Raw genomic sequence first — 25,288 nt, forward strand, 5'->3', positions numbered from 1 at the left:
GGTCAAAGAGACCAACCAATCCCAATGGGGTTAATGAAAATTTTGAGCCATACAAGAGGACTTGAAAGTGTTTGGGGTTCGAGGTTGTGGCTGTTTAACATGTGTTAAAGGCAGGTCTTCCTTGTTCCACATTCTACCAAGTATCTCAAATTTGGCTCCTACCTGGCTCCTATAATCTAGTCCCTTTTCTGTCTTTCATAGTGTGGCTAAATTTCTGTAGTCCTGGTTACTGATTGTGTAAATGCATAATTGCTTATATCATTTTAATTGGACCCTGATTCAAGCACCTGTTATAGATTTATTTTTCCTTTACTTAGAATTTTTACACATACAACTTTGATAGTCTATATTTTATCCAGAAATTATCTTTTTTCCACTTGGATTTTTTTTGATGTTTTTTTATTTCTCTTGCCAATTGATTCATATACCTCATAACTCAGCCATGCATCCCTAAATGATCCCTTTGTTTTTCAATCACTCTCTTCAGTGGAAGAATGTATAATTATTATTATTTTAAATTGTAAGGTTAAAATTCCTTTTGAGAGTAATTTTACGATAAGAAACATGCTACCTCTATGAATCCAGAAAGTGAACTGTTTGAAGAAGGCACCATGAAGATGCCTCCACAGACAACATGCTGCACCAGAAGATCCAGAGTGAACTTTGGGATGTGGTGATTTGAACTGTGTGGGGTTTGAATGCATTTGTTTTGTATGTATACTCTTATGCCAAAGGGGACTGACCCTTAACTGGCTTTGTGTCAATGCGCCTAGCAATTATTGGTTTTGTTCTATTTTCCTCTTATCCTCAAATTATTGTAATTTCATAGCTGGTATGTTTAAAAGACCCATTGGAGAGACTAGTCTTCCTTGGGCCTCAGGGGTATAATAAAGGGTTAATCTGTGTTACACTATGTCTGGTTGTAATGACTGGAATGTACTCTGGCAGACTGGAGAGAGCTGCTAAGGGGGACACTCCTGAGCGTACCTAGTTACAATGGTGGAGATAGGAGTATTACAAAGCTAAGGAGACACTGAGAGATAGTGTTACAGAGATAGAGGAAATGCTGCCACAGGGGAATGCTCTGGGGTTTGCCTACTGATCTCTATTGATGACTAGTAGACCATTATATTTCCTAACCACCTCCTCCTCCCTTCACTCCCTCCCTTATCCAACCTTCTCCCTCCCAGTTTCTTCTGAAGCTTGTGGCTTTGCCCCTAGGAAACTGAGGAAAGAGGGATGAGGGTTTCCCTAAACTATAAGGAGAATTTTGGAGGGTTATGGAAATAGTCTTTTCACAATTGTGACTCAGAGACAGTTAGAGAGATGGAGGATAATAGTTTAAAATCTTCTTTCTTCTTCACAAAACCACCAAGGTCTCTCAGCCTAGTTTCAGAAGCCCCCTTCAAGGGTCCTTCAGGCTGGGCCAGAAAGCTAACAAGATCAGTTCAGCTTCTTCCCTCTTCAGTCAGGCTTGCCCCTCTTGATCAGAGCAGAGGTTTCTCTTTTGGTCAGAGAGCCCCAAGCCAAGGTTTCTTCCTCGCCAGCTTCAACTGCCTCTCCTCCTGTGAACATTCTGTTTGGAACCTTCTTGATTGACAGACAGGACCCCAGCCTTGGTTCTTGCATCTTGGCTTGTCCTGCAAAACCCCTCTCTCTTCAAGTCTCTACCACAGGGGGAAATGTAAAAAATGGAGATTTTGAATCCTAGACTTCAATCCCCAAAAGTCCTTGGTATTTTCCAGAATTCCCTATAATCTCACCTGAGTCTCCACATAGGCGAGATCACAATTGGTATTTAACTGGCACAGTAATGCCACACTCTTCTCTGACATTGCAATGATGTAGTAAGTTTAGTGGTAAGCTAAGCGCAGGGATTTTGAATAGGCTAATCAGCCATGGGCATGGAGTTTTTATTTTGTATCCTTGATTTCTAATCATCCTTAATAAACCTCATAAAATATAATATTTTTATTAGAGATATAATTTAATTTTTACATAGGCACTTAATGGATGTTTACTCCCTTACTGATGGTGAAATAATGATTATGTTGATGAAAGAGAATCAAGAAGACATATGAATTAATGTCAACTGATGTAAGTAGAACCAGGAAAACAATAAACACAATGACTACAATAATGTAAATGTAGAAGGCAGCTGGGTGGCTCAGTGGATTGAGAGTCAGGTCCAGAGACAGGAGATCCTGGGTTCAAATGTGACCTCAGATACTTCCTAGCTGTGTCACCCTGGGTAAGTCACTTAACCTCGTTGCCTAGCCTTTACCATTCTTCTGCCTTGGAACCAAAACACAGTATTCTAAGACAAAAGGTGACATTTTTTTAAAAATGTAATGTAAAGAAGAACAAAAGAATAAACAACTGGAATTATGACCAAGTTTGGCTCCAGAAAAGAAAAAGAAAATATACCTCCCTCTTTTGTAGAGGTGGGAGACTATGTGTAAGAATAGTACATATTATATTGGACATAGTTGATTTCTTAGCTCATTTTGTTCAACTTTTTTTTCTTTTAAAATTATTCATTAAAAAGAGTGGCTCTTTGGGAGGGAGAGGGGAAGGCTCTATTGGGAAATGTAGGAGATACAAACACAAAATATATTGATAATATTTTTTTAAGTTTAATATACCTTAAGATGTAAGAAAATAAGGCATTCTGTTAGTAAATAAACATTAAGAGTTTAAAATGTGCTAAGCACAGAGAAAACAGAGGGAACTACAGAAAGGCATAACTCTTTAGGTAGCACCTATTATATGCCAGGTACTGTCCTATGTTCTTTTCAAACATCTCATTTGGTCAAAGAACAAAGAAAGGCAAAAACATGGTTCCTATCCTCAAGAAGCTCAAATAAACATAAACAATGTAAACAGAAATGTAAATCTCAGGGGAAAAGTAGAGGAATAGACAGAAAGACTTCCAGTAGAAAGTGAAATTTGAGCAGTGACTTGAAGGAAGCCAGAGAAACCAGGAGTAAAAGAAGAAAGGTGCATTCTAGGCAAGCTCAAAAGTACAATAATCAATACCACTATTAGGTCTGTATCCCAAAGACATCAAAAATAGGGTGAAAGAACCTATTTAGTACAAATGTTCATAGCAACACTTTTTATGGTGGCAAAGAACTAGAAACTGAAGGGATGTCCATCAACTGAGGGATAGCTAAACAAGTTGTGATATATGATTGTAAAGGAATAATATTGCACCATAAGAAATGACAAATGATATAATCACAAAAAAATCTGGACTTATATGAAGTGATGCAAAGTGAAGTGGGCAGGTCCAGGAAACCACTGTACACACTAACAGTAATAATATTCAATGATCAACTATGAATGATGTAAACTATTATCACAAGGCAAAAGATTCAGGAAAACTCCAAGAGACTCATGACAAAAAGGCTACCCCCTGTCATAGAAGGAATTGACAATCCAAATACAGATTAAAACATACCATTCTTCACATTATTTCCTCCATGAATTTTTCTCTAGGTAAGCAGTATGTATCCTCTTTCACAACAAGATGAACATGGAAATATATATTGAATGATAAACACATATACAACCTACATCATATTACCTGACATCTTGGAAAGGAAAAAGAGAATGTAGGTTGCAAAGTGTATCAGAAAACAATTATTAAAAATTATATCGACACATAATGTGGAAAAAAATAACATTTTAAAAGGCAAAATCAGGTGATTGAGTTACTGTATAAAAACTATCTAAAATATAATGAAAGGCTCAGGTTGTAAAGGGCTTTAAATGAAGAGAAATTTATATCTGATCCTATAGTAAGAGGGATGCACCGGAGTTCACTAAGTAGTGAGGTGACAATATCAGAGCTTTAGGAAGATCACTTTGGAAGCTGAGTGATAGATGGGCTAAAGTGAAGAGAAACTTGAGAGAGTCATCTAACAACAGAAGGCTTCAGAAATAATCCAAGCAAGAAGCAAGATAATAAGGGCCAATACAGAAGGGAAGGCGACATGTGTAGGAAGAAGATATAGCATTAGGCTGTGACAGTTAAAACAACAAGATGTAACAACAGATTGACTATAGAGGATGAGCATAAGAAGTCAAGAATGACACAATCTATAAACACTTATTAAGCAACTGCCATGCGCTAGATACTAAATTAAGCATTGAGGGTACAAAAAAAAAAGCCAACAATAATTCTTGCTCTCAAAAAGCTTACAACCTATTAAGGATACAACAGGTAAATAAATATGTAAAAAAATTATATTCAGGAAAAATAGGAAATGAATAACAAAAAGACAACACTAGATTTGAGAGATTGAGAAAGGCTCCTAGTGAAAAAAAAAATTGGATTTTAGTTGAGATTTAAAGGAAGCCAGGGAAACCAACAAGTGAAGAGAAGGAAAAGCATTACTTCCATATTAGAAACAATCAGAAAAAATGCCCAGAGTTGAGAGATGGAGTGTCTTGTTCATGGAATAACCAGAGACCAATGTCACTAGATCAGAGTTATGCTGGGGGAAAAAGTAGAAGACTAGAAAAGTCTAAGAGGCGTAGGTTATGAAAGCCTTTGAATGGCAAAAAGAGGATTTTATATTTGATCCTAAAGGTGACAAGAAGTCACTGGATTTTAATGAGTATGAGAATGATATGATTGAATCTATGTTTTAGAAAAATCACTTTGATGGCTGAATAAAAAGATGGCCTGGAGTTGGGGAGAGACCTGAAGCAGGCAGACCTGGCAGTCAGATATTGCAATACTGAAGACAATAACAGTAAAGCTGGGAAGAGGGGGAAGATTTTAGGGAAAAAATAGTAACTCTGTTTTGGCCAACTTGAAATTGAGATAGCTAGGGCATCCAATTCAAGATATCTAAGAGGTAGTCAGTTTAAACAGACTCAGAATACCTCAGATCTGAGATAATAAAACAATTATTTTAAAATAGCATATTACACATACATATACAGATAGTAGATGAGATGGAAAGATTACTCGTTCTAAATGACATTTTTACTCTATTTAGTAGGATGGCTAATTTAAGAAATGGAAGATATTTCTCTGTCTATTCCTAATTCCTCCCTACTCCAAACTGCTCCTGACTTCAAAAAAAAAAAAAGTACATTCATTAGTCTTTTGAGCTATATAATGAATCAAACAAAAGTTGTTTTTCTTAAATATTAGTTATAATTCTTAGTTCAAAATATGCCACTTTTGAACAAAAACTTTTATTCCTTTAATTTCTTGCAAAGAAAAAAAGCAAAAACAAAAACAAAAAACAGGTTTTGTTTTGAGTTCCCTATTAAATAGTTTTATCAAATAACCTATAACACTACTTTATTACTTTAGAATTAACTAAAGCTTTAAAAATCCCTACCACATGATTTCACTAAATGTGTACTGAAAACAAACTGCCTGATTTCTTCAGTCCTACTAAAAACTTCGATTAGGGATTTAAACCATAATCAGAGTAAGAAAGAAGAAATGATCTTGTGACATAAGAGTTATAATACATCAGGGGAGAAAGTTGCATGAAACATCTTCTCCTTGAATTTACTGTCATTATGAGGCAGTTAGATAGAAGAAAGAGTACTGATTTAAGAAACCTAAATCTACTCCTGACACTTATAAGCTCTTCAACCACAGATAAATTACTTCTTTTGGAATCTATTTCTTCATTTGCAAAATGGAGTCAATATATATCTCATGGTATTCTTATAAGGATCAAATGTAAAGAGCTTTGTAACCCTTAAAAGAGTTATTTTAAATGTCAGCTCTATAATGTCTAGCCTATATACAAAGGAGCTAAAAATTATGACATTTCAGTTTCCAACATAATCATAGGGCAATCAAATTATTTACCAAGTTCATAGTGAAAAATCTTTTTATTTCAAAACTTCCAGCTTTCAAATGACTTTTATAAGCAAGAGGAATGGTAGGGTATAATGACAGTTGGTAAATAAATGGGTCCCACTTGATGGAGGTAATCAAAAAAGCCCCAGGATCACATTAGAATTTTAATAAGTACTGTACTTTAAGGCTGCTTAATTCTACAACACCTGTCCACTCTCTACATCAGCAAATCCCTCCATTTTAAACTCCCCAATCTCTTGCCCTCCTAAAACCCTTTTAGACAGAACCATAACTTTTCCCTGGCTACCTGTAACATCCACCACCATCCCTATCCAACTTAGCCCTAACTGCCCTCCAGATAATATGCTCTTTTTTGTGCTCCTACTGTGCCCTCTGGAACTTCACTATTCAATTATTAACAAACTTACTTTCATGCTCAGGTTTTTACTCTTAGACTAATCCTAGATCCTAGCGATAAGAAAATCTGCCTTTCCCCTTAAAATATCAGTTATCCCTTACTATCCCTCCTCTACTGTCCCCAAAATCTTGGATCCTCAAGACATTTGCTCTATAATAATCACTGAGTAACTTCTTCACCTTAGAAGTTTATATCATCTGACTATAACAAACTTTCATTGATTATTTATCTTCAGGTCATTTCTCTTTCACCTTCCTTAATAATTTTGGTATCTGGCTGTTTTCTCCTCATCTCTACCTCCTACCATCAACTTCAGTAAGTTCAACACTCACAATAATGAACTTCTAATACTACAAACTGTGTTTCCGAATTCTAAAATCCTCAATCCTAAAATCTCCATCTTCAACAACTTTATTTGCACATAACCTGTGAATTATCAAGAGCTTTCCTCACAAAAACTCCGTGAGTTAGGTATTACAAGTATGGTAGTATAGCAGATTCTTAATTTGGAGTCAGATGACCTGGGTTCAAAATCTAACTCTGTAATTTACTACCTGCATGACTTCTGATAAATCAATCTCTCTCAGCCTCAATTTCTTCCTCAGTAAAATGAGCAGGTCATATAAAATGGCCTCTAATCCAACTCTAAATTTATGATTTCATGATATCCATTTTATAAATAAGGAAACTGAACCTCAAAGAGGTTAAATGATTTGCCCAAGGTCACTCTACTAATGGAATTATGATTCAAAACCAGGCCTCTCCTGATTCCTAACCTCTCTCTCAAATCTGTTATATCTCCAAGATCCTTAACTCAAATTCCCTTCTGACCATTACTGTCTTTTTACCTCTCCCAAAGCTTCATTTTTACTTCACCAGTCCTATCTATTATCTGTCTTTCCTCTCAACCTGTCTCTGAAATTCTTGCTTCACTTCCAGCCCTCTTTTTTCTGGGTTATACACATATTATCATTTAAATCATACTTCTACATTGGTCATTGCTGTCAAAGAATACTTATATAAAACCCAAACCCCAAAATAGAAACTCAAAAAAACTAAGGTGAAAAACCATATGTTTTCATCTGCATTTTTATTCCAACAGTTCTTTCTCTGGAGGTGGATAGCATTCTCTGTCATAAATCCTTCAGAATTGTCCTGGATCACTATATTGCTGAGAATAGCCAAGTCTTTCAGTTGATCATCATACAACATAACTGTTAGTGTGAACAACGTTCTCCTGGTTCTGCTTATTCTACTCTGCATAAGTACATGTAGATCTTTCTAGCTTTTGTCTGCAATCATCCTGCTCATCATTTCTTAGAGTACAATAATATTCCATCAACAACACATACCACAATTCATTCAGTCATCCCCAAATTGATGGACATCCTCTCAATTTCCAAATCTTTGCCACCTTTTAGCTACTATAAATATTTTTGTACAAGAGATCCCCTCTTTTCTATGACCTCTTTGGGAGAAAGACCTAAATAGTGGTATTACAAGGTCAAAGGGCATGAATAGTTTTATAGGCCTTTGGGTATAGTTCAAAATTGCCTTTCAGAATGATTAGTTCAGTTCATAACTCCATCAACAATGATTAGTGTTCCAATTTTGCCACATACCCTCTAAAAAATGTATCATGTTCCTTTACTGTCATATTGGCCAATTTGATAGATATGAAATGATACCTCAAAGTTGTTTTAATTTGCATTTCTCTAATCAAGAATGATTTTGAACATCTGTTCATATGATTATTGATAACTCTGATTTCTTCATTTGAAAACTGCTTGTTCAGATCCTTTGACCATTTGTCATTTGGGGAATGACTTGTATTCTTATACATTTGACTTAGTTCTCTATATATTTGAGAAATTAAGCCTTTTATAGAGAAATTGGCTATAAATTTTTTTCTAATATATTGTTTCCCTTCAAATCTTGGTTACATTGGTTTTGTTTGTACAAAACTTTTTTAACTTAACATAATTAAATTTATTCATTTTATATCTTCTCTATCTCATTTGGTCATAAATTCTACCCATCTCCATAGATCTGACAGATAAACTCATCTATGTTCCTCTCATTTACTTATGGTATAACTTTTTATGTCTAAAACATATACCTATTTTGACCGACCTTATCTTGGTACAGCAGCAATGGCGAACCTTTTAAAGTCCGAGTGCCCAAACTGCATCTCTCATACTCCATGAGAGCCAGAGGAAGCTCCCATTGGGCTGCTAGGCAGAAGGGCAGATCAAGTGAGAAATATCCTCAGGCATTGCAGTGAGGAGGGGGAAGGAAGCAGCCCCTTCTGGCATGTTCTGACACATATGTCATAGGTTCACTAACACGGGTATAGGTTGTGAGATACTGGTCTATACCTAATTTCCACCATACTATTCTCCATATTTCCTAGCAGTTTTTGTCAAATAGTGAGTTCTTATCTCAAAATCTAGGGTTTGGGTGTTTATCAAACACCAGATTGTTATGGTCATTTACCCCTGTATATTGTATATCTAATCTATTCCATTGAACTACCATTCTGTTTCTTAGTCAGTACAAGATTGTTTTGATGATGACTGCGTTATAGTACAGTTTGAAACATGGTTCTGCTAGGCCATCCTCCACATTTTTTTTAAATTCCCTTGATATTCTTGACATTTACTCTTCCAGATGAATTTTGGTATTACTTTTTCTAGTTCTATAAGTAATTTTTTAGTGTTTTGATTGGTATGGTACTGAATAAGTAAATTAGTAGTAGTAGTAGTCTCTCGGTAACGGAGGATTAATTTAGGTAAAATTGTCATTTTTATTATATTAGTTCAGCCTACCCATGAGCCATTAAAGTTTTTCCAACTGTTTAGATATGACTTTATTTTTGTGAAAAGTGTTTTATAATTGTGTTCATTTAATTACTGTGTTTGTCTTGGCAAGTAGATTCCAGATATTTTATATTGCCTAGAGTTATCTTGCTGCTGGACTTTGTGGATAATATATGAAGATGCTGATGATTTATGGGGGGTTATTTTGAATACTGTGACTTTGCTAAAGTTATTATTTCCACGAGGTTTTTAGTTGGTTCTCTAGGATTCTAATTATAACATCATGCCATCTGCAAGGAGGAATAGTTTAAGTTCTTCATCATCTTGAAACTTCAGTTTTTTCTTTCATTTCAGTGATATACTCTTTCTCCTTCTATCCATCCCTGACTTAGTTTTTCTGTCTCTGCTCCTGCCCCACTAATTTCCAATCTGGATAACTTCTACCTTGAGTTATTGACTATTGCTGAAGGACGCCAAAGTCACGTTGTCTAGGGCCATTACAAATTCATGCTTTCTTTGAATTGGGTCCTCTAATTCTAAATCCTCCACTTTTTCCACTGCATCACTTCTCCCTCCTCTCCAATGACAGCATCAGAGTAGGAAGAAATCTCTGAAACCATTTGACTCACCCTGTACACAAACAAGATCACCTTTACAATATACTTGCTTACAAATGGTCACATAGTCTTTGTTTAAAGACTTCTAATGAAGGAGAGACCATCCCATCCTTTACACCAGCTACTACAAAAAGCTTTACTAAAGCAAAGGTTTTCTTAGATCAATAGCAATTTGCCTCAACAAAACAGAAACTCATGGTGACACTGAAAGACTTCTATAATCTAGCTTTATTACTCTAATATACCTTATTTCTTTAAAATTCCCCTTCATTTTCAATTTCTCAATCTTCTGAAATCCTTTTCTTACTTCAAGGTCCTGTACTACCTTTTCCAGGGATACTTCCTTTCCCTATCTTACTTTTGTTTAACCTTCTAGACTTCTTTGAAGGAAGAAACTCTGTTAGATCACCAAACAGCACATTCACACATTTAGCTAACTAATAAAACCTGCCAATACCAGCTAATTTTTCTGTCACCCTAAAAATTATCAATGTACCACAAAAAAAAAATAAAAGGTTTTGTGAACCTTATAGCTGGACATTTCCCTTTCCTCTTAATTCCTCCCTCCAAAATGCACTTACCCTTATTATATTTTTCATATAAATACATATGGCTGATTGCGCAGGTAATTCCTCATATTCTATCATGTGCATGTTTATCTGAATCAGTGTCAATTGACTTCTAAAGGTGAGTATGTCCTGAGAGTGTCCAGAAACAGGAGCACTTGATGGCAAGTTAGAAATACAGCTTCCTGCTAATTATGGAGCTCCTTTTCTGAGGAGACAAAGTGATGGTAGTGAAAATGGTTTCCAAAAATTTTAATGAAGTTTTTAGTTTTGAGCTATTAAAAACGTTAGAATGCACCCCTGCTTTTGAGACATCCTTTTAACTGGATCTCTAATTTAAAAGACAACTATCCTAAAGGCAAAAATACAATGCTTACTTAGCACAATAACCCAGCAAAACGCTTATGTAGGATTCTGGTTTCTAATTCTACATCCAGTAATCATTTCCTCCCTCAAAAACAGAAATGGGAATAAATAAATTTAAACATGGTTCAGAAGCTTAAGTTTGCATGAGTTAAGAGGTGCATGAAATCACTAGGCCTTAATCTTCAGTCTTAGAGGTGTTACAAAGACAAAAATTTAGGGGTTTAAAAGAAGAGTGAATAAAGTGGACACATTTTTTTTTAAGTTCTTGATTTTCTAGCTCTGAATGTTTCCATATTGTCAGTTTCTCCATTGCCTCAATAGAAAATAAAAAGAGAGAAGTGGGGTTAAACTAAAGTTTAAGCTAGTGTTAGGGAGTGGACTTTGCCAAAGATTCTGGCCAGAGGATTGTGTGTTTATGGCATACTCCACCTCCTCCCAATCAGCTGGTTCTCTACGCAATTCCCTTTTTTCTGATGCTATTTTCCAAAAGCACTTGGCCATCACACGCAGAAGAAAATACTATTTCAAAAGCAAAAGGGTAAAGATTGGGGCATTAACCCCACCTCACCCCCACTTACAGGGCAGAAGTTGCTAAGTACCAGGGAGGATATTTCTCTAACCAGACATCAGAAGCCCCCAGTTTCCTTCCCCGGTCAAGGCCCCCGCCTATTTCATATCCCTGTTGGATAAGAGATGGACACCCAGAGGGCTAAAAGAGGCCTCCCCACCCCCGGTCTTCCAGGAAGAGGGGCAGCCCCAAGGGGAGCCTCGCGCCCTCCCCCCCGGGGGCGGAGTTTCCCAGCGGTGAAAGTAGAGACGGCGAAGGGGGAGGGGAGAGAAGGGGGAGAGGGGAGCCTGGGCAAGAGCCTCCCCGAATGGAAGGTCTGCGCCGGGGGTCGCTTACCGCCCCATATACCCAGCTTCAGCTGGGACTTGTCCAAATTTTCCACGTAGTCCCCCAGGAAGCGATTGAGGAGGTCTGCGACCACGGACTCCAACACCATGGCTTGATAGGAGTGAGGGAAAGGTCAAAGGGAAAGGAAGGGGGAAGGGGAGGAGAGGAGTGGGTGGAAGCTTCAAACCCGGAGGACTAGTCTCCTGGGGTGGCTGCTGTGGTATAGAGGCGAAGGGAGGATGAAGGAAGAGGGCGGTGTCTCCTGGCCGCGAGGTGGAGGATCGTCCCCCGCCTTCCTTCTCCCCACCCTTGGAGCTCCGGCGCGCGTGACCGGAACGTACGCGCACGCGCGCTGCTCCGCGGACACTGGTACGCGCTGCCTGGAGCTGGCTGCTCGGGGTGCGCGGTCGAACTGTATGGGCTCCTGGCCGGCGAAGTGTCCTCAAGTGCTGCCCGGGAGGAAAAAGAAGCTCTTCTCAAAATTGGGTAAAGGGTGACAGAGCCTCTGCTCCGCGCCCTCTTTCTCCAACTACGCCTGCTCTGCGGTCCAGATGCTTGCCTTTTTTTTTTTAATCCTCACCAGGTAGTTCTTGTCCCTTCTCTTCTGTTTCTGGAGGACCCCGGGCCTTTACGATCTTGCTGTGAAGCTGTCTTTATCCCTCTTCCTTAATAAAGTCAGAGCAGAAACTACGAAATATTCAGAGGTAGAAAAACAAACAAACAAAAACCGAAAACAAAGCCTGTAGCTAAAGAGGCCAAGGGCGCCTGCCTCTCATACTCCCCCAAGCATGGAACACCTAAGAACCAGCTCTTCCTTTTAGCCCTTGCCTGATCCACCCTTTAAATTGTTGGTAAAGTGACATTGTCACTTTATCGGGCTACAAACGTAGCCTACGGGTTCACAGTGTTATTTCAGTCTTTTGAATTGGCTCCAAACTTAAAAGGGAAAGGAAAAGCATAAAGAGTTCAAAACAGTATTGAAAACTAATTCTAATTTAAAAATTCTTTTATCTTGCTTCCTTGCTTTTCTCCTAACTAGCCCTGGTCTTAGAGATGTCAATTTCTTGATTGCTGCAATTGGGGTTATAAAAATGTGGAAGGTGAAACTGGGTGTAATACTATTCTCCCTGTTTAAACCTGTGATATGGACTAATTATAATTATTCCCCAAGTAATACCCTAAACCTCAAGGCACCTGGGGGGGGGGGGGGCATTCCTAAATTGGATAAAAGATTTGAAAGTTGAAGGTACTTGAAGACTATCTAGTTTAAGCCCCTCCTTTTGCAGAAGAGGGGTTAAAACTTCCACACTCACAAGGGGTCAAGAAATGATGTACCTCTTCTGATGGAGAATGGGGGGAAAAATCTCCCAAATCAACAATCAACCCAATCAACAAATATTTAAGCAGAGCATTATGCTAGCCATCCCTAGAACATAAAAAATTATATATGATACACATTTTCTGCCTTTAAAGAGTTTATTATAATCTAACTGGGCAAGTAAAGTAAAGTTAAATAAGCATGGGAAAAAAAATACGTAAGAAATGTAACAAGCCAAGGACTTACCAGGGTGGAGCCAAGATGGCAGAGTAATCCAGAACAGCTCTGTGCCACCATGAAAATCCTCTCTGACAAAGATTACATAAAGAGGCTTGAAAAATCATTATAGAGAGGAGAGGATATGAGTGGTGACAGGTAATGCTTAAACTTTATTCTCCTAGTAATTGGCTCAGAGAGGGTAAAACAAGTCACTCCTCTTCACTCTGTCTTACCCCACAGAGAAGTAGAAGTAGAATAAGACAAGGGAAGAGGGAGGCAATTGGAGGGAGGGGGAAGGGGCAGCAAAAAGCAAAATACTGGTGAGGAAGAACAGAGAAAGCAAATAGAGCAGGATTTAAAGGGGAAATATGATGGAGGGCAATACACTGTTAGTAATCATAATGCTGAATGTGAATGGAATGAACTCACCCATAAAACAGAAGCGGGTAGCAGAGTGGATTAAAAAACAATCCTACTGTATGTTGTTTACAAGAAATACATTTGAAGCAGGGTGATCCATAAATTCAAGGTAAAAGACTGGAAGAGAATTTATTATGCATCATCTAAAGTAAAAAAAAGCAGGATACCAGACAAAGTAGAAATTGATCCCATTAAAAAAGATAAGGAAGGAAATCATAATTTGCACCAAATGCTATAGCATCTAGATTTGTAAAGGAAAAATTAAAGGAGCTCAAGGAGAAAATAGTAAGACCATACTAGTGGGGGATCTCATCCTTCCCCTTTTATAACTATATAAATGAAATAAAAAAATAAATAAGAATGAATGAATGAAATGCTAGAAAAATTAGAGTTAATAGATATCTGGAGACAACTGAAGAGGGATAAAAAGGAATATACCTTCTTCTCAGCAGCACATGGTACATATACAAAAACCAACCAAGTACTAGGGCATAGAAATATTACAAACAAATGCAGAAAAGCAGAAATAATAAATACAACTTTTTCAGATCATATTGCAATAAAAATTATATTTAACAAGGGTTCATGGAAGAAGGTCCAAAGCAAAATGCTGATGGACACTTACAGTTAGAAAATGTGATCTGAAAGAGCATCCAAGAAAGAAATCAGAGGAGTGGTCAGATAGATAGGAGAAGAAACAGGAGAGTGATCCAAAACCTAGAGAAAAGAGAATATCAAGGAGGAGGTCTGGCAGATCTCATTGTAAGCATCCATTGAAGCACCTCCTGTAGAAAAGAGACCAGCCAACCTCACCAAGTGCCAACCCAACTTCCATACATAGAACAAGCAAGCCAACCTAGTTGAAGAAGCAAGGTACCTTGAAGGAGAGGCAAGAGACAGCATGTATCGGGCAAAGTCAAACTACTACCATTACCTTGACCACCATGTCCTTTCAGACCCTAATGGGGTCAGCTCAGGACCCTGAATTCAAAACCTTTGGAAATAACAATATATCCAACCTAGTTCCTTCTGCCATCATCAAGTACCTGCAGGTATTATAGCCATAGCTACTCAAAATTCAGAAAAGAAAGCCCTTGCCAATTAAGTCCTTGGCACTGTTAAAAGGTTCAACATTGGAAATATATACCATTTTATAAATGGAAATGACATTAAAAAAAGAGACATTAGCATCTGCTTTGCCACTGCATCCTAAGGACTATGAGATGTTTCCATCTGATTTATAGAAGTAAACTTTCATCTATTTATACATTCAGATCTTACCCAGCTAAAAAAGTCTATCAAATATGGACACAGTGACAATCTGTATGTGTCTCTTACCTGAGGACAAGCCTAGCTGAATTTTGAAAGGTTCATCACCAAGATGGCTACTGAATAATAAAATTTCAATAAATTCAACTCTCAGTCTCTACTATGTCATGGAAGGAGTTGCGTTGACCCTGGAAGTATACAAGCAATTCTTTCAATTTTTAAAAGTAATCAGATAGATGTAATCTAGCCTATTGGTGAATCATTCCTTAGTGTTCAAATGCTCAGAGGACAAATTCAAGCTGTCTGTGAGCCCCAGGATTACCAGAGAGAGTTAAGGGAGAAAGTGCTTGCTTTTTAGCAGCTGGACAGAAGGGCTGGGCATGCAAAAAAATATTCTGGGGGCTGGGAAGAGGGGGAATGGGGCAGCAACCTGAGTGCCAGCTCTGCACACTTGCCATGTCTTCCCCAATGCAGTTATAGAGAAAAGACCTGAGAAACAGGGAGAGGTTAAAGGATTTATCCTGGGTTACCTGGGTAACAGAGGGTAGTGTAGTCCAATGGATTAAGACTAAAACTCTGTAGTCTCTGACATAATAGCTATATAATCATTGATAAATCATGACTTCTGTGAGTTATTTTCTAATCCATAAATAAAATGTATTGCCTGCAGTACTTTACAAACCTTAAAGTAGTACATAAATATCAGTTATTATTGTTGGTGACAAAGGTAGTTCTCTCAGGCCCAGAACTCCTAAGCCTCATCTATTGTTTTATGTACCCATTTGTTCCCATGAACCCTTCTACCCAGTCTCTGATTAGACCCAACTTCAAAAACTACCCAGTTGAATTTGCTATGAGACTCTAGAGTTCACACACACACACACACACACACCTTTACACAGATCTTATTTCTAAAGGCTAATGTGAAGATGAAAATCCTACTTTACATAATTGGACTCAAATAAAATGAACTCTGGTTAATGATCTTATAACATAAAAACTTTTATATAGTAATACTTTGAATATTCCAGATTCTTGAATGATGATCTAACAACTCCCTCATCCCCCTTGAAGAACGCCATTTATCTTTCCCAAGAAGCCTTTTCCATTCCTCTTGAATCTTATTGCCTTCTCTCTGAGACCACTTCCAAGTAATTCTATCTATGTCTTCTTTGTACGTAGTTGTTTGTATGTTCTCTCCCCATTGTAATATAAGCTCCTAGAGAGCAGGAACTGTTTGGGTTTTTTGCCTTTCTTTTCATGCTAAGCACTTGACACAGTACCCAAAACATAGTAGGTGCTTAATAAATACTAGAATACTTAATAAATGCTAGTACAACTAGAATGATCTTCAAGGTCCCTTCAACTCCTAAAACCAATGATGCTGTGATTCTTATGATCCTAAACAATGTTGTAAATATATACAAAGGAACTTAGTTAACACAAATAGATTAAAGAAAATTAAATTAATCAGTTTCAATTAATTAAAGATATTCATTCCCCTGATGAGGAAATTTTCAAAGATGGAAAATGTGTAAAATTTAAGAGTAACAAAGAATTAAATAAGAAATTCAACATTCTTGCTTATCTCAAAATCAGGTCAACTGCCAGCAGGTTGTTTTTTCAATCACCTTTATCTTAAAAAACAAAAAATTCCAAACTTCTCTTTACTCCTCTCTTTACTTCCCTTTTGTGCAATGGAGAAAACTTAATAAGTTACAAGGTTGAGAAAAAGGAATTTTAAAAATAAAAAGAATGAGCATTAAAAGGATGTTAAAACAAAAGTTAGAACAATAAGATGAATGATAAAGAAGGAAAATAGAAAGCAGAATTAGAAGAGAAAAACCAACATACAGGAAAGATGAAGGGGGGAAAAGCAAGTATAGTAACATTTTTGTAGCCACAATTTCTTATCTTCATATTACTCATTCAGTCATCTATTATATGCAGACAGACCACTAGACTAATACCCAACAAACGTTATAGGACTTTCAAACATTCACTACAAAAATCACCAGCAGTCTAATGGACTGTGGTCTGTTTATGCTTTTTTTTCTTGGAATTGTATTCCAGCCTCATAAATGAATGTTCCCATAGCTACATATGTGAGTTACAGAAGTGACAGAGCAGTCTTTCTTGGAGTACATGTAGCTCCGGACTATGCACATGTCCTAGCCCAAGCTCCTCAGCCTCATGATCAGTTAACTACTCATGGCTGAGAAGTGAATATAGCAGGAGGTTATGGAGAGTCAACAAGATATTTTAACCACACACACACACACGCTGTGAGACATCCAGTTATACTTGCTGCCATCTGCAGATCTTGTGTGTAGACATTATCTAATATGTTACTTTAGAAGATAAATTGTTTTAAAAAATGACTGCTTGGTCAGAGGCAGAAACATTTTCATGATTTTGTGCATGAAAGCGACTAATCCCCAAAACATTAAATCTAAAAATGTGGCTTTAATCATTAACTGGTATTTCCTTACCTTAATAATACTTTAAGAATCTGAATGTTCCTTTCTTCAGCCACAGTTAACTCTTTCATTCTCTGTCATTTCCTATTCCATCCAGGAACTCTGATCAATTTCTCAATCTCTGCCTCTGTCTCCCTGGCTCCCTCTGGCTCTCTCTGTCCCCACATATCTCTCTACCACTGTGATGGCGAACCTATGACAAGCATGTCAACACTGTAACTGCGAAAATGTGGGTTTCAAGACTGTGAATTGCCAAAACTGTAAAGATAATTTTTAGTGTCTTGATTTAAATCAAAAATAAGTGGTAGCCATGGGAAAATTCCCAAATATGAAAATACCCAAGTCAGCTGGGTTTTATGGAGATTTTAATTAATACAAATGAAGAATTAAGGGAAGAGAGAGAGAGAAGAGAGAAAAAATGTAGGCCATTTGGCCTAGGCCTGAGCCTTAAGAGAGACTAGTCAGTCTTTTATCACTCACCACAAGATCATCCCAAGCAAAACTCCAGTCCTTCACTGAAATCCTCAACTCCTAAATTCAGAGACCCATCTCTTCTAATTAACTCCAAACTCCAACCTCCATGGCAAACCCCCTGAACTAAGTTCAGAGAGCTCCTTTTGAAGAGAAATTTCTCTTATGTCACCTCCCCTAAATTTTCACACCTACCAATCACAGTAGACCTTTTCCCTAGGACTGTCCATTCGTAGTTCACATCTTCTTTTGTTATCACCTTCTCTGATTAGATTATATCTTCTGAGTATTTCACATCTCTTTGCTAAGCTTGCGCTTTGTAAGTTGCTTGACCTTTTAGTGATTAATTTAACCTTTATAGGTACTTAGTACCCTTTTGTGTTAGATCTAAAATAGACCACCTAGCTTAGGGTTTTTGCTTCACTATAAGTATGAGTTGGGGACTTTTCATTGTTCAGTAAGGAGTTTACAACTTTATCTTCCCCTAAGGCACTCTCTGAGCAAGGTGGAGTAATTTTGAGTTCTCAATACATTCCTGACCAAGTACCTGCATTGTTACAAATAGGAGAATAGCTTAAATCAAATCTTCTGAAGTAGAGTCTGAGAAATTTTAAGATTCACAGCACTGACACACATAGCCATTTTTGATGACATGAGGTTGCATGCATGCTCAGCACACCTCGGGCCTGGGAGCCACTCGGGTAACCATGTGCCTGCAGCTGTGACCATGGCCATGCCCTGGCCGGGTCCATGGAAGGGAGGTGCACATGGAAGGAGCATGGGCAGGCAGGCAAAGGATGGCAGCCACAGCTCTCACAGTGCTTCCCCCACATACACACACACACACACCCGTCAGCTGACTGGGGAGGGGTAGGGCCAGGCCAGGCCAAGCCAGGCCTATGGAAGACTGGGCAGGGCTCCAGCAACTGAGGAGTGCCTGAAACCCATTACCAGACACTTTTAGCACCCTGAAAAATATAGCAATTGCTTTTCCCCCCTCTATGTACTTTTGTGAGACCTTATTCTCAGTGTTAAGTAATGTCAAAACCAACAAAAGAAACAGATTGACAGATGAGGTTAGTAGTGCTTGCTTGGACTTGAAGTGTACAAAATACCAACCTTCAATTAAAGATTTAGCCAATGAAATTCAGCAACAAAAAAGTTACGAATATACAGATTAGTTAAAGAATTTCTCCTCCCCCTCACTTATCTTAGTTCACGGCACCCCACACAAATTAAATAATAGCAAGACCAACAAAAGAAACCAACTGACAGATGAACAAAGAAATGACTAAGCAGGTAAGTTAAATAATTAGTTTTTAGTTTATTAAATACAGTTATATATTACAATTATACATTTTTGTTATTTAAACTATAAATATCATGGAATTATGGTTTTTTTCTCAAAGTGATACATCACCTGAGTTATGCTCAGTTTTTTGGTGAATTTTGACACACCATGCCCAAAGGTGGCCCATCACTGCTCTAGAACTAACTTCTTATGCAAAAAATAACTATGCAAATTACAAATCCTAGGCACAAACTTGGTAAATAGAAGGCTAGTGGATCAACAAATTTGTTCTAAGAAGGAAGAGGTAGAGTTTTAGTGCTTCCAAGAGAGATAAGGGGAAGGAATAATATATACATAGTATCTATTATGTGTCAGGCAGCTATGTCTCAAGAAGCTGTATATTATGTGACAGGCAGCTGTATCTCCAGAGATTTTTACCAGTATCTCATTTGCTCCTTACAATAATCCTACAAGGGAGGTGCTGTTATCTCCATTTTGCAGTTGGGGAAACTGAGGCAAATAGAGGTTAAGTGGTTTGCATAAAGTTACAAAACTAATTAAAGTCGAAGGCCAGGTGTGAAAACTTCAATCTTTCTTGACTCTAGGTCCAACACACTATCCATTAAGACACCAATTGCTTCTAGATAGGAATGCTGTGAAAACTAAGCTATATGTAGGGAAATAGAGGACCCCCCCCCATGCTAAAATGTATCTTGTCCTGCACTAAATGCTTCCTCATTCCTGCCTCTCCTTGACAGTTGCATAGCAGAAAGAAACTTTGGACTTGGGAGACCTGGATTTGAATTCCAGCTATGCTATTTATGACTTGCTTGACATTGGACAAGTCACTCAACCTCTGTGATCTTCATTTTCCTCATCCATAAAACAAAAGGTTTGGAGTAGATCTCTAAGATCTTTTCATGCTCTTAATCCTCCATAAAGCTAACTATAAAATTTGGTTCTACTGCTGATCATTGTAAATCATTTAGACAGTTTATGCCTCCAAACTAGTCTTTCCAAATGATAAATATATTTTTAAATGCCTTGATGAGACAAAAAACACAATGGGCAAATAATATTACAAGATTATTTACAAATTGTAAATCGCTACATTAATATGAGCTATTGTTATCAGTTTTCTAAGATAGCTTCCCACAGTAAGGAAGAAAATGAGCTTTTATAAAGCGCCTATTATATGCCAAGCACTGTGTTAAGCACTTTACAAATATTACTACATTTGGTAAGTACTATTACTCTCAGCCCCATTATACAGATGAGAGAACTGAGACAGATAGGACTTGCCTAGGGTCACAGAGTTTGTAAATGGCTGAGGTCAAATTTGAACTCAGATCTTCCAGATTGCTAGATATTCCCTCTATCCACTGGGTCAGCTAGCTGCCTCCAAAGAAATGTTGTAGAAAAAGCACTTTAGTGGAAACCAGGAAATATGATTTCTGACACTGACTACCAAGTAGCTTTGAGCTTAAGCAAAGCTATTTATCTCACTGGATCTCATTTTTCATCTATAAAATAAAAGGATTGCCTAATTCTCTGAGCTGCTTTCTTTTGTTCTGTCCCCTCCTTCCCTCCTCTTTTCTTTCCTTCTGGCTATAAAATTATGGATTTCTAATATTAGAACAGAAAATGCACTTTAATGTCATTTCTAAAAAGTATAAATGCTTCTTAGAAAATAATTTGTAACATGTCAGAAGATATAATTCATTGTTCCTTTTGAGTTAAGATTAACATATTTCTTGAGTATCCCATTTAACCTAATGCAAAACTAGACATATAGTAGGCTATATAGGCTATACTCATTGAGTGATTGGTTCCTAAAATACTATGACCAAGAAAGAAAGAAAAGAGTTACCCACCACTAAATAAATCTATGCTTCCAGCTAAAGAGCTTGGTTTTGTTAATATGCCATAAATTTGTCTAGCCCACATAATACTACATAATACTAGCTAGCCCACATACATATTGTTTTACTTTGATCCAGTTTTCCTTTGTTTTTTAGGTGCTAACAAATTATATAAAACATACCCTTGCATAATCACTAAGAAAGGATTAATTATTTTGATCATCCATTTTAGATGCTGCACTACCTTAGTCCATGTGCTTTACTGATATTTCTGTATTCCCACGGTCTGCAATCTCACTATTGGGAAAACTTCCAGTGAAACAGATTTCACTCCACTGTACCTGGGAAGGGAGCACCTATCAATGATGAGATCATGGATCCATTGTAGCATCAGTTGAGGTCTTCATCATTTCTCACTTAAACTGCTGCAATAACTTCCTAATTGGCCTCCTGGCTTTCTCTCTCTTCTCCAATCCATTCTCCATACAGCTACTAAAATCATCTTCCTAAGTCACATGGCTGACCATGTCACATGTCTGTTCGAGAAGAGTTATTGGCTCCCATCATCTGTGGCATTAAATACTATCTCTAGTCTGGTAACAAAGACTTTCCATATCTGAATTCCATTTACCTTCATAACTTAATTTCACATCATTTTTCAACAGTGTTCCAACCAACCTGAATTAATAAGTCTTTCTCAAACTTGATATTCTACTCCCTGTCTCTTATGCATTCACACAAGTCATTTCTAATGCATGGAAAGTACTCCTTCATTTCTAATCCTCAGAAACCTTGTCTGTCTTCAAGAATTGTGAAAAGCGGCATCTCTCCCTTATCTCTCCAGTTATTAGTGCTTTTTCCCTTCCCTAAGAGAGTGCTAAATTTGGAGTTATAAGTCATATTTATAGCTCCACCACTTAATACTTCAGTAACCTTGGGCAAGTCAATTAAATTCTCTAGGCCTCAGTTTCCTCAATGTTAAGATAAGGACAGTGAACTAGATTTCCTCTAAGGTACTTCTAGTTCCAAATCTTTGCTTTTATATTCTGAGGGCTGAAAAGAAGCTTCCTACTTCCCATCTAGAAAAGTACAAATGCTTCAGAAATTCCTTACAATGATCTATGATCATTCCTGTGTGATTATCTACTTGCCCAGAAGAAAATAATGTCTGAAAAGAAGGGTTTGAATTGTGACTGACAACTCTGTGACTGAACAAGTAACTTCTTAGTTTTCTCATGAAAAGGATTAAAAATAATTGAACCAATGTCATTGGATTGTTGTAAGGAAAGCATTAGTAGAAATATTAATTATTATTATTACAGGAATGGTTTAGCAAGTAAACCTAACTTAAATAATGTGCAACCCTTTTTGATATCTGGTATTCTATCATGAAGGAAGGGGGGTTTGGGGGGGTTTTAAAGGACATTACAGCCCAGGAATCTTGGGAGGAGCCTACATATTGTCTGGTATCAGAGGACACTTCAGTATAAATTAAACTAATATTCTTCCAAGCCACATCCAAATAAGAGCATGCAATTTTCAATTTGACACATTTTGCAATTTTCAAAAGGGGCACAAAATGAGAGAAAGATTAAAAATAGTACAAAATCTAGGAAGAGCAGGCCTAAGTGGAGTACTTCACTAGACTGTCCGGGATAACAGGAAAGTGTTTAGTTTCTATGGATATCTAGGAAAGGTTGTTTAAAAAATGAGAAAGAGTAGGGGACAGAAAAGTGTCAAAAAACAAACGCCTCAATTTTACGTATGGGCAGCCAGTCACAGGCTTGTGTTGTGGAATGGAGGAAAGAGGAAGGAAACGACTAGACAGAGAAAGGCATAAAGAAATGAGTAAAAGACGTCTGCAGTTTCTACATGTGCCAAGGCCATGGTAAGGTTTCCAGAGTTCCCCAACAGCTTCAGCCAAGTGGCGTGGCAGAAAGGAGGGTGGGAGTGGGCGGTGTGGCGCAGAATCAGGTTACACAACCTGGGAAAATACTCAAAGCGCTGGAGGCGGGGCTTACTTTCAAAGCGCGGTGGCTTCACATTGGCTGGACTGGTTGGCAGCTCCTATAAAGTTGCTGCCAGCAATTTTCTCACTGCAACTGGTTTCTATCAGCCTTTGAGCAGACTTGTAATGTCAGACACCACAGTATGCAACCATAATCTGAAAACGTGAAGACCCAAGGAATAATCAGCGAATTTTAGGTATGTACAGAAGGGATGCTTATTTGCTTGATACTTGGGTCCAGAAATGTTGACCAATTTTCTTGTGATTTTTGGGTTGTTTGTCCTCCCTCCTTCAGGAAAAATGTGCAACAGACAGGTTTCACGAAATGACTAAACAAACTGCTTCTGAGAAGCAACACGGAAGAAACGAAGACCAAATTTAAACAATGTTTTGGAATTATGGATTTTAGGAAAGCAAATTCTGTTAGGGGTAAGGGAGAAGGGTAGAAGATGGGGTGGGGAGTATAAAGAAGAAGGGGAAGATTTTTTAATTCATTTGAAACATGTGGAAACGTCAGGACACACACTTGGACTTCCATGTAGTTTTTACTAAGTCTTGAGGACTTCGGGGAATTCTAGGCCAGGAGGCAGGGAATGGGAGGGAGAAGTAGCACCTTAAAGCAAATGAAATCAAAATTGCTATCCCTTGATCGGCCTTGTCTCCTTATGTGTTCTAGGTAGATTAGCTCGCCCACATACACCGCGGTACTGTCACTCAAATGTGGTGCCTGGAGCGACTCCTACGGATTCGGACACGCCCAGCGGCCACATCTGCCTTCTCTCCTGCCAGCTTTACCAATGTTCTCACCCCAGCCAATATACCAGAGTTCTGCATCCCTCCCAGGCTCCTACCCAGTCCTTCCCCAGCCCTTACCCGAGATCTTTGGCAGGAAGAGGAGCTGAGGCAAGAGTGTGTGAGAGCCAGGGAGGACCCAGACCTTACTGACTGGGATCCGCGCTCTCAAGCTGCGCTCTCACTGCCGCACCTGCCCCGCCAGCCCACCTCGTACGGCTTCTGCACGTTGCTCGAGAGCCCCAATACTCGCCGCAAGGAGTCTCTTTTCCTCGGGGGCTCTGCAGCCGCTGCCGCCCTTCTCCTGCAGGCCCCGTCCCAGTCACTATTGAGGCCTCGGGCTCACACTTACTGCGGCAGCGGCGGTACCAACGCTTCTTGCAACCTACGGGGGCGGCGGGTCGCCCCAGACAGCCCGGCCATTGGCTGCTCTTCCTCCTCCTCCTCCTCCTCCGCCAGCTCTTCTCCCTGCAGTTCCCCACGGCCCCAGGTAGCTCCCGCCAAGCGCTCCCGGAGCCGTCAGGGTTACCGGCACCTCCTCCGGGCCCCAGACGCCTTGGGCCGGGCGCTGCGAGCCAGTGGGAGCCGCGTTCTGGCCCGGGCTCGCTCAGTCTCCAGCGCAGAAGATGACGACGAGGACTATGAGGCTGTCGGGGACGCATGCCGCATCTCCCAGACAGCCACCTGCCAATCTGGCTCCGCTCAAAAACGAGCTCTATCCCCATCTCCGTCCCCTTCTCCTCTGGGTCCACTGCAGGAGCGCCTGGAGGTCCAGAGCACCCTAGCCTTGGACTGTGACGGCGGTGCCCTGCACTTGGCCACAGAGTACTGTCCCGTGTCCCAGCGGCTGCGCATCCGCCTGCTCAGCGCCCAGGGCCTCTACAGCTGCACCGCAGAGCCGGGGGCCATCGGCTGCAGAGTCAGCATCACCTTGGTGCTGCCGGGGAAGACACACAAGCAGCGCAGCGCTGTGGTCCGACGGAGCCGAAATCCAGTCTTTAACGAGGACTTTTTCTTCGAAGGACTGTCAGAGAATGACCTGCGCCGCACAGCTGTGAGGGTCAAGGCCGAGAACAAAGGCAGGGGCCTAGAGAGGGACCGTTTGCTGGGTCGGGGAGAGCTGGAGCTGAGGACCATACTGCTCTGACCAAGTGGTCCAGCCTCATGCCTCCCTTCCTGGTGCTTTCTGTTATCCCAGGGAGGCCAGGGCCTTGGCAGCTATTTTGTAAAAAAGAAATAAAAGTGTTCTTTTCTTTGAAATACTACTCGGGTTCACGTTTTATGGAGCTGAGCCACGTCTTAGCAACTGAAAGGAGAACATGTAGGCACTCATCTTTAGATGAACCATAGGGTTTAATGTTGGACTTGGAGGTAGGAAAGCCTGGATCAAATTAAGCATCAGACACCAAAGTGACCCTGGACAATCCTTCTGAGCTTTAGTGTCTTAATCTGTAAAAATGGGTTGATAATAATACCTATCTGGTAGAGTTGATATGAGGGTCAAATGAAATGCTGGATATAAAGTACTCTGAAAACTTTAAATAACTAAATGACCCTCCTCCGTTATATATGCATCTTGAAGAGTGCTCTGAAATAGCAAACTCATTCCTTTTGGGAAATGTAATTATATTATATGCT

General features: G+C 39.0%; 2 protein-coding genes across 5 annotated transcripts in view; one reads left to right on the forward strand and one right to left on the reverse strand.

The window, feature by feature from the left end:
• The window catches only part of VPS13C (vacuolar protein sorting 13 homolog C), a 213,826-nt gene extending 201,521 nt beyond the window's left edge, over positions 1 to 12,305 (reverse strand). For all 4 annotated transcript variants that reach the window (XM_056807955.1, XM_056807953.1, XM_056807969.1 and 1 more), the window contains exon 1: positions 11,530 to 12,305. In XM_056807955.1, the coding sequence (XP_056663933.1) occupies positions 11,530 to 11,629 (100 nt within the window). In that variant the 5' untranslated portion in view covers positions 11,630 to 12,305. The remainder of the gene's footprint in view (positions 1 to 11,529) is intronic.
• Positions 12,306 to 21,394: 9,089 nt separating this feature from the next.
• LOC100022659 (C2 calcium-dependent domain-containing protein 4A) lies at positions 21,395 to 24,912 on the forward strand. The gene is made up of 2 exons (XM_001374402.4): positions 21,395 to 23,055; positions 23,535 to 24,912. The coding sequence occupies exon 2, from the start codon at positions 23,577 to 23,579 to the stop codon at positions 24,795 to 24,797; it is 1,221 nt and encodes a 406-aa protein (XP_001374439.1). The 5' UTR covers positions 21,395 to 23,055; positions 23,535 to 23,576; the 3' UTR covers positions 24,798 to 24,912.
• The last annotated feature ends 376 nt before the right edge of the window (positions 24,913 to 25,288 follow it).

This window comes from Monodelphis domestica, chromosome 1, assembly GCF_027887165.1.
Source record: "Monodelphis domestica isolate mMonDom1 chromosome 1, mMonDom1.pri, whole genome shotgun sequence".
In the NCBI taxonomy this organism is placed as follows: Eukaryota; Metazoa; Chordata; class Mammalia; order Didelphimorphia; family Didelphidae; genus Monodelphis; species Monodelphis domestica.